At 45.8% G+C, this 14,099-nt stretch overlaps 1 protein-coding gene across 1 annotated transcript in view; it reads left to right on the top strand.

Moving 5' to 3' along the window:
- Window positions 1–14,099, top strand: part of magi3a (membrane associated guanylate kinase, WW and PDZ domain containing 3a) — a 207,935-nt gene that overhangs the window by 162,328 nt on the left and 31,508 nt on the right. Inside the window, exons 8-9 of the mRNA XM_066671654.1 lie at window positions 6,119–6,231; window positions 12,866–13,057. Coding sequence (XP_066527751.1) covers window positions 6,119–6,231; window positions 12,866–13,057 — 305 coding nt within the window. The remainder of the gene's footprint in view (window positions 1–6,118; window positions 6,232–12,865; window positions 13,058–14,099) is intronic.

Genomic DNA, 14,099 nt, shown 5'->3' with positions numbered 1-14,099 from the left:
AGAACACACCACACTCCTCACAGACAGTCACCCGGAGGAAACCCACGCAGACACAGGGAGAACACACCACACTCTTCACAGACAGTCACCCGGAAGAAACCCACACAGACACAGAGAGAACACACCACACTCCTCACAGACAGTCACCCGGAGGAAACCCACGCAGACACAGGGAGAACACACCACACTCCTCACAGACAGTCACCCGGAGGAAACCCACGCAGAGGGAGAGCACACCACACTCCTCACAGACAGTCACCCGGAGGAAACCCACACGGACACAGGGAGAACACACCACACTCCTCACAGACAGTCACCCGGAGGAAACCCACACGGACACAGGGAGAACACACCACACTCCTCACAGACAGTCACCCGGAGGAAACCCACGCAGACACAGGGAGAACACACCACACTTCTCACTGATAGTCACCCGGAGCAGGACTCGAACCCACAACCTCCAGGTCCCTGGAGCTGTGTGACTGCGACACTACCTGCTGCACCACCCACATTTTGTTTAATGTGAGTGAGCAAGTAAGTGTGGGAATGAGTTACAAATTAAATCTAATTAAGTTCAAATGTGACAAAGAACAACAAGCATATTGTTGCTATGCTACCTTCCAATCTGTGTTCTTCACAGACAAGCTCTCCATGTCTATACAGTGGTCATTCACGTCAGACTTATTTTATCGGTGAAACAAAAATGGCGGGCTTCTTGAGATGTACTTCCAAGGCGTAAGCACCACTGAGAATATCTCACTGAAATGAACGCCAAAGTTAACGATTGCCTTTGGGTCCTGTAACTACTACCTGATTCATACCCTGGTCCTCACTAAAACAAACACAATCCATCTCTCCAAAATCTGTTTTTCCCTGGAACCCACCGCTCCCTCGTCCTCTGCCCTGGCATCCAACTCCCATGAGCCCCCACAGGCGAGAGGGCAGGATCACTGCACCATTTCTCTCTCTCTCGGTGGGACTCCATCTCCCAGAATCCCCAAGGAGAGACTTAGAAAAACAACCCAGCTCATTTGAGGCTGGTGTTTCAGCCGGTACTTGCACTTTATTCTGAGAGAAAGAAATACAACAGCAAGCCATGACCTCGGTTTTAACAAGCTCTGCTACTTCATCTCCTACAGCAGCTCATGAATCACCACTTGCTCACATCAGGATCTTTCCAAACGCTTTCTTCTTTTCTTTTGGACATAAATCTCCAGCCTATACTGGCTTATGTGTTTTGGCGGATGTGGCGTATGTGTTTCAGGTGACGGTTCTGGAATGTTTCATGTCCGAAAAATACAAATAAAACCTGGCGAAAGTCAGAGTTAATAGGTTTGCTTCCAAAAGCGACATTCTATCTGCAATAGTGGATGGAGAATTGGTGCAAGTTGTGCCTTTTTATGCGTGACTCAGAGCACAAACACACACACACACACATCAGTCAGCAGCTGCATTCTTCACCATCTGCTTTTCCAGCTAATCTGCCATCTACTCATTTGCTGACTGTGTATGAATGCACAGTGTGTATGTATTCATGCTAGTACCATTGCTTACACAATGGGGTCTGCAATCTATTTCATTTACACAGTCCACGCTATTCACAGTGCTTTCTTTGTCACTTACAATAACATAACTGAAGTCAGCGGTAAGTACGGTGCAGAGGATAACATTCACACCGCAGACTGGGGTTTGATTCCCATCTTGGGCAAGACACCCAACACTAGATTACTTACGTCTGTATCATGGTTAATAAGAAAGTGTAAGAAGCTCTGGTTTAGAGCATCTACAAAGTGCTTTTTCCCCCACTTTTAGGCTAAAATACTTGGAGTAATTTATTCAAAACAAGGAAAAACCTAGGATGAAATCATATTACATAACATATCACAAGGGCGGCACAGTGGCGCAGTCACACAGCTCCAGGGACCTGGAGGTTGTGGGTTCGATTCCTGCTCCGGGTGACTGTCTGTGAGGAGTTTGGTGTGTTCTCCCTGTGTCTGTGTGGGTTTCCTCCGGGTGACTGTCTGTGAGGAGTGTGGTGTGTTCGCCCTGTGTCTGCGTGGGTTTCCTCCAGGTGACTGTCTGTGAGGAGTGTGGTATGTTCTCTCTGTGTTTGCGTGGGTTTCCTCTGGGTGACTGTCTGTGAGGAGTTTGGCGTGTTCTCCCTGTGTCTGCATGGGTTTCCTCTGGGTGACTGTCTGTGAGGAGTTTGGCGTGTTCTCCCTGTGTCCGCGTGGGTTTCCTCTGGGTGACTGTCTGTGAGGAGTGTGGTGTGTTCTCCCTGTGTCCGCGTGGGTTTCCTCTGGGTGACTGTCTGTGAGGAGTGTGGTATGTTCTCTCTGTGTTTGCGTGGGTTTCCTCCCACGGTTCAGAAACACATGTTGGTAGGTGGATTGGCTACTTGGAAGTGTCCATAGTTGTGAGTGAATCTCTGAGTGTGTGTCGCCCTGCGACGGACTGGCACCCGGTGATTCCGGGTGGGTTCTGGACCCACCGCGACCTTGAACTGTTTAAGCAGTTACAGACAATGAATGAATAATGAGTTCGCTCAGAATAATTTTAGTAGGGTGACTGAATACTCACATGTGAATGAAGCAGTTATTTACTTAAAAAAACAACAACACCCAGTGTTTTTAATTTCCACTTTGACAGGGTAATTTTGTCTGAAATGTAATGAGTGCAGATGTTTGTGTTGAATGATATTTTCAACACCACCTCATAATTTATGCCTTTTGACACCTGCAGTGGGGACATTGGTTCATCGTTTTGGCTTTGAATGAATGCTCTGTGGCAAAATATCCCATTAAATTCATCCAAAAAAGACAAAGAGTGATAATCAGCTGAATCTCTCTCTCTCTCTCTCTCTCTCTCTCTCTCACTCTCTCTCTCTCTCTCTCTTACTCTCTCTTACTCTCTCTCTCTTACTCTCTCTCTGTCTGTTTCTCTTTCTTTCTTTCTTTCTCTCTCTTTCTCTCTCTCTCTGTCTCTCTCTTTTTCTTTCTTTCTCTCTCTCTCTCTCTGTAAGTATGACTCATGCAACATGAGCAGGAATACAAGTTCTCTTTAACAAATTCTCTCTCTCTCTCTCTCTCTCTCTCTCTCACTCTCTCACACACACACACGCGTGAGCAGCAGCAGTTGGGAGCTCAAGTCACGATCAGAGCAGAACTGCTGGGTTTTGTGTAGATAAGCTGCTTTCTCTGCAGTGTACACAAGCTCGAGACCCAACACTGAGCAGAGGGAGCTTACTAAACTACACCTCCCACAGTGCATATATACTGCATACACAGCACAAACATCCTGCATACGCTCAACTCTCACACTGCAAACAACCAACACACACTGCAACACAACACATACTCTACACACACTCATTACACATACCCTACACACACAAAGTGAATGCAAATACACTGCATACCCCCACAGCGTAGACACTGCACACACTCTATAACAGACAACAAGAAACCTAGGGAGAGGTCACCATTAACAGAGCTTATTAAAAACATCCTTTCACATATGGGCTTCAGAATATCAGGTCCGGAGATGTCCTGGAGAGGTCCTCTCACACATGCAGCACACATTGGGAGATTCCTTTGTTTCTCGTAGCAGGAAATGCTCTGCGTGCTTTAGGCATGGGGCAGCACCTGTGTGAAACATGCAGGAGAAACATTAATTAATATCATTAATGATATTCACTTAAACTTCCAGTGGTTTTAATCTTGTGGCTGGCCACTGTATTAGTTCAGTGTTTCTGTGAGGTGCTTGTTTTAATTTCCATTAAAAAAGCATTGACCCTTTCAGGACCTAAAAGTGCCTGTAGATGTAGAAAAGCCCATGAATAATTGTGTTTAATCCCTCAATTAATTATTGTATGAATTAATCATGCAGTTAATTGTAAGGGCCCTCCCTCTCGCTTCTTTATTTGAATTTCTAAATATTAATTGTCAAACTCTGCTCTTTAATCTTTTCAGCGTGTGTTTATCAGGTGCTCACAGGTACAAACACTTTCCCTTTCATGTTACATTTTATGCAAAGCCAGAGTTTTGCATGCATTGATAGACATTAATAATGCACTGTGTTGCTGAGCTTATCTTCCACCGGAGTTCCACACACTCACCACAGACAAGGCAAGGCATCAGTCTTAGTGTGGGGTTTGAATATGTTCACTGTCCCAAAATAAATGAATAAATAAATAAATAAATAATGAATGAATATTATAAAAAAAAACCTCTCCAAACTTAAAGGCAATTTTTTTTTTACAGAGAAAAATGCTTCATGTTTAATGCAGTATTAATGTTGTATGTGTAAGTGCCTGAGGTGATGTATATATTTGAATGATATTTATACATCATTTATGAATTACACCACTAATAAAAAAGATAAACCCCAACGTACTGATGGGAACCAGCCGTCTGAAGGGTGTCATGTGACTGTTTCAAGTCTTTGGCTCTTGGAAATGTTTAGCAGTTAGTGTTCTCCTCCAAGTGTGTTGAGCTCTTCAGTGACATAGCATTAGCAGCAGACTTAGCGGCACGTTCGACTCTCAGCACTGGGATCTTGAGTTCAAGTCCCATCTGGGTGGAGTTTCCATGTTCTCCCTGTGTCTGTGTGGGTTTCCTCCGGGTGACTGTCTGTGAGGAGTGTGGTGTGTTCTTCCTGTGTCTGCGTGGGTTTCCTCCGGGTGACTGTCTGTAAGGAGTGTGGTGTGTTCTCCCTGTGTCTGCGTGGGTTTCCTCCAAAAACATGGAGCTCTTCAGTGACATAGCATTAGCAGCAGAATTAGCGGCACGTTCGACTCTCAGCGCTGGGATCTTGAGTTCAAGTCCCATCTGAGTGGAGTTTCCATGTTCTCCCTGTGTCTGTGTGGGTTTCCTCCGGGTGACTGTCTGTGAGGAGTGTGGTGTGTTCTCCCTGTGTCTGCGTGGGTTTCCTCCGGGTGACTGTCTGTGAGGAGTGTGGTGTGTTCTTCCTGTGTCTGCGTGGGTTTCCTCCGGGTGACTGTCTGTGAGGAGTGTGGTGTGTTCTTCCTGTGTCTGCGTGGGTTTCCTCCGGGTGACTGTCTGTGATGAGTGTGGTGTGTTCTCCCTGTGTCTGCGTGGGTTTCCTCCGGGGGCTCCGGTTTCCTCCCACAGTCCAAAAACATGGAAGATAGGTGAATTGGCTTCTGTCTAATAAATGTCCTGGTGTGTGAGTGAATGAGTGTGTATGTGAATGAATGTCTGTTTGTGTGAATGAGTGTGAGCCCAGATATGGATCGGCACTCTGTCCTGGGTGAAATCCTAGTGCCCGATGCAGTCCTCCAGGTGGACGGTCCTTCCTGGTTGAGAGTATGCTGTGCGTGTTTGGCAGCCGCTTCTCATCAGTGTGTGTGGATTGAGTGTTCTGAGCGTTCTAAGCAGTGTGGATTGTAAAGCGTCCTTGGGTGTCTAGAAAAGCGCTATATAAGTGTAACAATAGGTAGAACTATCCTTCACACTTACAACTTACAAGCAGCCAGTTGGTGGGAATGATTAAGATGGGGTACAGGGGTGGGTAAACACAGTTTAAAACTGGGGGAAATGGGGGAAAAGCCCACTCACACACAGGCAGTAAGTTGACATTGGAGTTCCCTGTGGTGGAGGGCTTGTGGGGCAAAAACAGGCCCAATAACATTGCACATAAAATGGCTTCATATCACCACCACTGCAGAGTGTCTACACTGAGCCATTTCACATCAAAACACTCTGAGCAAGTCAACTATGGAATTATGCAGGAAATGTTGAAAAACCTGCCCTTTAAAGTAGTCAATCATAATATTTCGGGACTCCTAAAAGGTCAGGTCAGTCGTAATATGTCAGAATTCTTCTCACAAATCCAGGATCCGAAATTTAAATATTGAACACGGGGCGCATTTGAGAAGCAATTTGGTCGAAGGCAACTGGCGGGAGTTTGTAAAAAAATTAGCATAAAGCCATGTGGCGGAAGGGCACTGCTGACAAAAACGACACTAAAGCTGTCTGTATGAGGCCAGGAGAGTCTTTAGTGTTGACGGCCTGGAAGAAAGATTAGCGTTTGTGTGAGCAACCATTTTTTATTTTGAGAGAGATAACTGCTTATAACGAGTCCTATTTGCCCACAGCCACATCAATCAGAGAACCCAGTTCGAGAACCCTGTGCTGGAGGCCAAGAAGAAGCTCAGTCAGGAGACTCCCACGTCCAGCAAACCAGGATCAGCGACCACTGCAGCTGCAGGTAACACTCAATCTCCACCAGCATTCATTCATTCATTTATCCGTTTATTATTATACTCCTACCTTTAGCTCTGTTCGGTGCCCAGCACTGTACGCATCCATTAGACGACCAGACGCTGAATGTTTTTATGACTCAGAGATACAGAAACGTAGGTGTTTAGAAGAAAGGGATCTAGAACAATGGTGGAAAGAGATAAAAAATAACAATATTCACACACAGCCTACTGTTAGTAAATGTCACAAAGCACAAGTGTTTTATTGGTGGTCAGGTTTTTTCCAGCGTCTACGAATGACTGATTTGAGTGATTTGAAGCTGTAAATTCAAACCTTTTTCCTTTTCTGCTGCTGCTTCGGGACGCTTCAGAAGGTTAACCAGTGGAGAAGTGTTTTTTGGCCAAGGTTTTTCACTGATTCAGGTGTAACCTGTCATTTGGGCTCCACTGGCACTACTCCATTGACAGAGGGTATTTGTGCACATTTCACTTTTGCGAGCGGCAGGTGAATTGAAAGCGACCCCCTCTCGCTCAACACTTTCTCTCTCCCTCTTTCTCTCAGCCCTTCACAGTTAATGGAGGCATAATGGCAGACCTGGGCAGTTAGTGTTCTTCTCCAAGCATGCTAATGTTTTAAATCATTCTGTCTATATTAAATAAAATATTAAAATGGCCTCCATTTGTCTCCATGCACGGTCAAATTTTATCAGCTCTACTAACCATACAGGAGGATTTTGTACTTCTAAAATTATAGACTGTAGTCCATGTCATGTCATAGTCTATGTCCACTCACACCTACGGACACTTTTGAGTCGCTAATCCACCTACCAACGTGTGTTTTCGGACTGTGGGAGGAAACCAGAGCACCCGGAGGAAACCCACACAGACACAGAGAGAACACACCACACTCCTTACAGACAGTCACCCAGAGGAAACCCACGCAGACACAGGAAGAACACACCACACTCCTCACAGACAGTCACCCGGAGGAAATCCCACATGGACACAGGGAGAACACACCACACTCCTCACAGACAGTCACCCGGAGGAAACCCCACGCAGACACAGGGAGAACACACCACACTCCTCACAGACAGTCACCCGGAGGAAACCCACACGGACACAGGGAGAACACACCACACTCCTCACAGACAGTCACCCGGAGGAAACCCACGCAGACACAGGGAGAACACACCACACTCCTCACAGACAGTCACCCGGAGGAAACCCACACGGACACAGGGAGAACACACCACACTCCTCACAGACAGTCACCCGGAGGAAACCCACACGGACACAGGGAGAACACACCACACTCCTCACAGACAGTCACCCAGAGGAAACCCACACGGACACAGGGAGAACACACCACACTCCTCACAGACAGTCACCCGGAGGAAACCCACACGGACACAGGGAGAACACACCACACTCCTCACAGACAGTCACCCGGAGGAAACCCACGCAGACACAGGGAGAACACACCACACTCCTCATAGACAGTCACCCGGAGGAAACCCACACGGACACAGGGAGAACACACCACACTCCTCACAGACAGTCACCCGGAGGAAACCCACACGGACACAGGGAGAACACACCACACTCCTCACAGACAGTCACCCGGAGGAAACCACACAGACACAGGGAGAACACACCAGACTCCTCACAGACAGTCACCCGGAGGAAACCACACAGACACAGGGAGAACACACCAGACTCCTCACAGACAGTCCCCCGTTGGAAACCCACACAGACACAGGGAGAACACACCACACTCCTCACAGACAGTCACCTGGAGCTGTGTGACTGCGACACTCCCTGCTGCGCCACCGTGCCGCCTTTAAAAATACCATTCCACCTTAAAAGACGCAGAGCTTCAGAATGTAAACAAACTGTGTTTCCCCACAGTCGTAGGCGTCCTCTTTAAAGAAGGGGTTTGCCTTCTCCTTTAAAGTTACAATGATACAAATATTTTCTTCAACTGATTTTTCAGCTGAATTTAATACTGTAGAGTGTTACTTAATAGAGACTTCATCCATTCTGCACACTAACATTGAGACTGATAGCAGGGTTAGGAACCCGAGCAGTGTGTCTGGACTGCCAGTCAAAACAATGGCCTATTGTAGACCAGGATAGCACTTAGCATTGTCATGATATGCCAGAGTTTAAAATAGAGAAACGCATAACTGGATAAATATTTCTCAGCTGTCACCCTGCTGTCTGTCCAGACACTCTGAACGTGTGTGATGGAAAAGAGAGATGAGCTCAGCTCATGCCTCAGGCTCGGAGAGAACCTGTCTGCTCACATTACACCGCTTTTACAATGTGGGAGGAAAAATAAACACAAAGAGGTGTCAGTAACAATTGCAGGCATTTATGAAGACAGGAGAGAGCAACAGTTTAATTCAAACACAGGGAGTCTGGAGTGTGCCTTTAATACTGTTTTAATATTGCCCTCAAATTTAATGTGTGTGTGTATGAGAGAGAGAGAGAGAGAGAGAGAGAGAGAGAATAAGAGAGCGAATAAGAGAGTGAGAGGGAGAGAGAGAATAAGTGAGAGAGAGAGAATAAAGAGAGAGGAAGAGGGAGAGAGCATAAGTGAGAGAGAGAATGAGAAAGAGAGAGAATAAGAAAGAGAGCGAACAAGAGAGAGAGAGAGAATAAGTGAGAAAATAAGAGAAAGAGAGAGAATGAAAGAGAGAGAATGAGAGAGAGAGGGAGAAAGAGAGAATGAGAGAGAGAGAGAAAGAGAGAATGAGAGAGAGAGAAAGAGAGAATAAGAGAGAGAGGGAAAGAATAAGAGCGAATAAGAGAGAGAAAGAATAAGAGAGAGAGGAAGAGGGAGAGAGCATAAGTGAGAGAGAGAATGAAAGAGAGAGAATGAGAGAGAGAGGGAGAAAGAGAGAAAATAAGAAAGAATAAGAGAGAGAGAGAATAAGAGAGCGAATAAGAGAGAAAGAATAAGAGAGAGAGAGAGAATGAAAGAGAGAGGGAGGGAGAAAGAGAGAGAATAGAGAGAGGGAATGAGAGAGAGAGTGAGAGAGAGAGAGAGAGAGAGAGAGAGAAAGAAAGAGACAGAGAGGAGAGAGAGAGAGTAAGAGAGTACTACTCTCAATATTTCACTATTGATCTCTTATGACATAACACTCCTCCATCTCTCTCTCTGTGTTCTGACTTAGGGTCAATGTGATGATGTTTATGAGGCCCTCCACTTTTTATTTTTACTGTTCATTGCTGACCTTTAATTCTAGATACACACTGGGGGTAATGTCTCTCAGGTTTATGCTACAAAAGCCTCGACAATAAATATGATAGCAGTATGATAGCTTAGCACATTATAAATAGCACTGTTTTACTATGACTGTGATAATATGCATCACACACACACACACACATACACACAAACACACACTACACTATCTATAACAGAAGGTGATCATGGCTTGGCAGACGTGGGTAATGTGAAGCTGGAGTGTGCAAGTGTGTAATAAGTGGCTAATGCATGCACACACACACACACACACACACACACACACACACGTTATGTTTTCATGACTGATTATGGCCAGACAGACAGGGCCAATGTGAGGCTGGAGTGTGTGAGTGTATAATAAGTGGCTAATGCATGCACACACACTACACTTTGGATGACTGATTAAGGCCAGACAGATATGGATGGTGTGCGGCTGGAGTGTGTGTATTAGGTGGCTTACGTATGCACACACACGCAATGAAACACTGCATAATTAGATTGATGTGACCTCAGCAGAGGATTGCAGTGAAAAACAGGGTCATTTCTGCTGCTGCTCAAGACCTCACTGATCCCTATTAGCCGCTATAGTGCCCTCTAAAGGCCAGCATCTGCGGCTGATCCAAGATCAGTGCGTGTCACTAAAATCAGTTTTTCACCTATTTTTTATTTATTTATTTAATTAAGTTCAAGCCTAATGCCAAATATCAACAAAGGATAGAGTTGCAACATAAAGAGGCAAGCTCCTAATAAACATATCACAACAACTGAGGGTTTTTCAGTGTTCCTTGCGAGTGCATGATTTCAGTCAGTTCACCACACCCAGTGCTGGTCGCCCGATATAGAAGCTGTAAATGAGCAATCTTCCCCTCAGGAAATGGGATGCACGCTTGGCGAATCACGGAACGATATCAGATACTAATATGTAATGATTAATATTGCATTCCCCCCCATTTTTCTTCCCATTCTGTTCCATATTTCCTGAGCAGTTTGGAGGTTCTTCCGCGAATAGATGAGACTGAGAAATGGGGGTAAAATTCCGTCTTAGAAGATGGTTGCATGTTCTCCATCTCAGTAATCTCAGGTACATTCCCTGAAGTTGGGGTATGGACTCTGGGGGTGGCCAGTTCAGACTTGGCTGATTCCTAGTGGTCTCAAACACATTCAGTGATAGTGCTGGACTGTTAGACTGAGAGATGAGTTTATTTCCAGCCACTGAATAATGTTCTGTTTGGCTGGCAGTCAGCCAAAACACGACAGCGATCCTTCTTCTGTTTGCATCACCTCTTTTTAATCACGTCCAGCCAGGATTTAACAGGCGTGAGGATGTTTTATTGTGTCATATATAATTTAACACACTTAAGATTTGGAAATGTATCCAATTAAAACAACTAATTAATGGTGTTTACATGTTATAAATAATTAATCAATAATCCTACTGGGCGGCACGGTGGCGCAGCAGGTTAGTGTCGCAATCACACAGCTCCATGGACCTGGAGGTTGTGGGTTCGATTCCCGCTCCGGGTGACTGTCTGTGAGGAGTGCAGTGTGTTCTCCCTGTGTCTGCGTGGGTTTCCTCCGGGTGACTGTCTGTGAGGAGCGTGGTGTGTTCTCCCTGTGTCTGCGTGGGTTTCCTCCGGGTGACTGTCTGTGAGGAGTGTGGTGTGTTCTCTCTGTGTCTGCGTGGGTTTCTTCCGGGTGCTGCGGTGACTCCCACTGTCAAAAAACACGTTGGTAGGTTGACTGGCGACTCAGAAGTGACCGTAGGTGTGAGTGTGTGAGTGAATGTGTGTGTGTGTGTGTGTGTGTGTGTGTGTGTTGCCCTGGAAAGGACTGGCGCCCCCTCCAGGGTGTATTCCCGCCTTGCGCCCAATGATTCCAGGTAGGCTCTGGACCCACTCTGACCCTGATTTGGATAAGCACTTACAGATAATGGATGGATGGAATAATCCTACAATGGTTAATGTGTTGGTAAATACATATTAAACTGGAACTCCACCTTGTATCCACATTTTTGCCACTTTAATTTTTTTAACACAGCATGAACAAGCAAGCTGCCATTAACCTTCTGTAAAAGTGCAATGAAAAGAAAAAGATCTGAAGAACTGTTTTCAAAAGCATCTTTGTGCATATACTTTCTTTAAAAGTGAACAAGGTTTTTCTGTCTCTTGTAAAATTGTTTTTTTGGAGATATGAATTATGACATCATACTGAATGCACAGTAAATAGTGGACAGCGATGATATCATGTATCTCCATTCTTGTCCATTTGGAGTTTACGCCGTCATTTGAACAGCTTTAAAGCTGTCTCTCACACTGTAGGTTCACTTTCATGAAGAACGGACCAATAGAAATGCTCCAAAATCTTTTTACATTGACTTCTATTGAAAGTTAAGAACGTTTTTTTTTTTTTTTTCACTTTTTGGTTACTAGGAGTCCATGTTTCTCTTTATCTCCTGGTCATATTTTAAACTGTACTTTTCTCCTAAGAAATAAACAAAGCAAAAACAAAGCAAATCTAACAGTGAATGCAGAGAAACAACACTACTGGTTAAAAATGAAGAAGAAAGACAACTGAGTGAAAATGGCTAAAATCCACTGCTTTCACACTCCTCTCTTTTTTACTCTTTCACTCTTTTAAAGAAACAGATGCTGAAACCGGTCTTTCTGAACAGGGTTGTGTAGACAGGGGGCAAACACTGTTGTGGTGATTAATCCTTGTGGTATTTTGACCCAGTATTGTCCCAGGTGTCCCAGTATTGTCTCTAAGAGCCTAGAACTGTGGAAAATAGCTTTAATAGTCTACTTTAGTAGCTGTTTTGACTGTAATTAAAGAGTGGTCTCTGGTATTGCACCGTATTTTAGGTATATGTGTGTTATATAAGAGCCTATTTTACCTCTGTCTTGGTTCTACAGATGAGACAATGTTATTTATTCTCACCACCGCTCTTTTTATGATGCAGATATTCTGAATGCCGTATATCGCAGTCAATCATAAACTGGTCTCTGTGGGATTGAGCAATTACACAGATAACAAGCAGCTAGCGCGTATATCGACCCCCGCCCCAAACACACACACACACACACACACACACACACACACACACACGTTATTCTGATTAAATAATCACCTGACAGCCTTGATGTCATTACACAATGTGTAAGAGTGGTTACTAATGAGTTATTCATTTAGAGTGTGATCAAATTGGGCAGATCTATTAATACACTGATGGTTGTAAAGTGTATATAGTAACTGATGAATGGAGTGATGAATGGAATGGAACAATCTACGATGGCGCACACACACACACACACCCTTCAATCACCAAGACATTTCACTCATTCACTGTCTTTCTACACTCTCTCCCTCATTCTCTCTCTCTCTTTTAGATGAGGGTGGTTTGAGAGGCTTCACACGAGACCCCTCTCAGCTGCAGGGGATAATACTGCGCACGGCGTTGAAGAAAAGTGCTCAGGGCTTCGGCTTCACTATCATCGGGGGAGACAGGCCAGACGAGTTCCTGCAGGTGAAGAATGTGCTGAGAGATGGTCCGGCCGCGCAGGACAACAAGATTGCTTCTGGTGGGTCTGACTACAAACCACACACACACACACACACACACACACACATATATTACGAGCTCTATGTATCAAAACATTCATTCATTCATTATCTGTGACCCTTATCCAGTTCAGGGTCACGGTGGGTCCAGAGCCTACCTGGAATCATTGGGCGCAAGGCGGGAACACACCCTGGAGGGGGCGCCAGTCCTTCACAGGGCAACACACACTCACACATTCACACCTATGGACACATTTTGAGTGTTCGTAGGTGTGAATCCACCTACCAATGTGTGTTTTTGGACTGTGGGAGGAAACCGGAGCATCCGGAGGAAACCCACGCAGACACAGGGAGAACACACCACACTCCTCACAGACAGTCACCCGGAGGAAACCAACGCGGACACAAGGAGAACACACCACACTCCTCACAGACAGTCACCCGGAGGAAACCCACGCAGACACAGGGAGAACACACCACACTCCTCACAGACAGTCACCTGGAGGAAACCCACAAAGACACAGGGAGAACACACCACACTCCTTACAGACAGTCACCCGGAGGAAACCCACACAGACACAGGGAGAACACACCACACTCCTCACAGACAGTCACCCGGAGGAAACCCACGAGGACACAGGGAGAACACACCACACTCCTCACAGACAGTCACCCAGAGGAAACCCACACAGACACAGGGAGAACACACCACACTCCTCACAAACAGTCACCCGGAGGAAACCCACAAAGACACAGGGAGAACACACCACACTCCTTACAGACAGTCACCCGGAGGAAACCCACACAGACACAGGGAGAACACACCACACTCCTCACAGACAGTCACCCGGAGGAAACCCACGCGGACACAGGGAGAACACACCACACTCCTCACAGACAGTCACCCGGAGGAAACCCATGCGGACACAGGGAGAACACACCACACTTCTCACAGACAGACACCCGGAAGAAACCCTCGCAGACACAGGAAAAACACACCACACTCCTCACAGACAGTCACCCGGAGGAAACCCACACAGACACAGGGAGAACACACCACAC

The sequence above is a fragment of the Hoplias malabaricus genome, chromosome 5 (assembly GCF_029633855.1).
Source record: "Hoplias malabaricus isolate fHopMal1 chromosome 5, fHopMal1.hap1, whole genome shotgun sequence".
NCBI lineage: Eukaryota > Metazoa > Chordata > Actinopteri > Characiformes > Erythrinidae > Hoplias > Hoplias malabaricus.
This window is presented reverse-complemented; position numbering and strand designations above follow the sequence as displayed.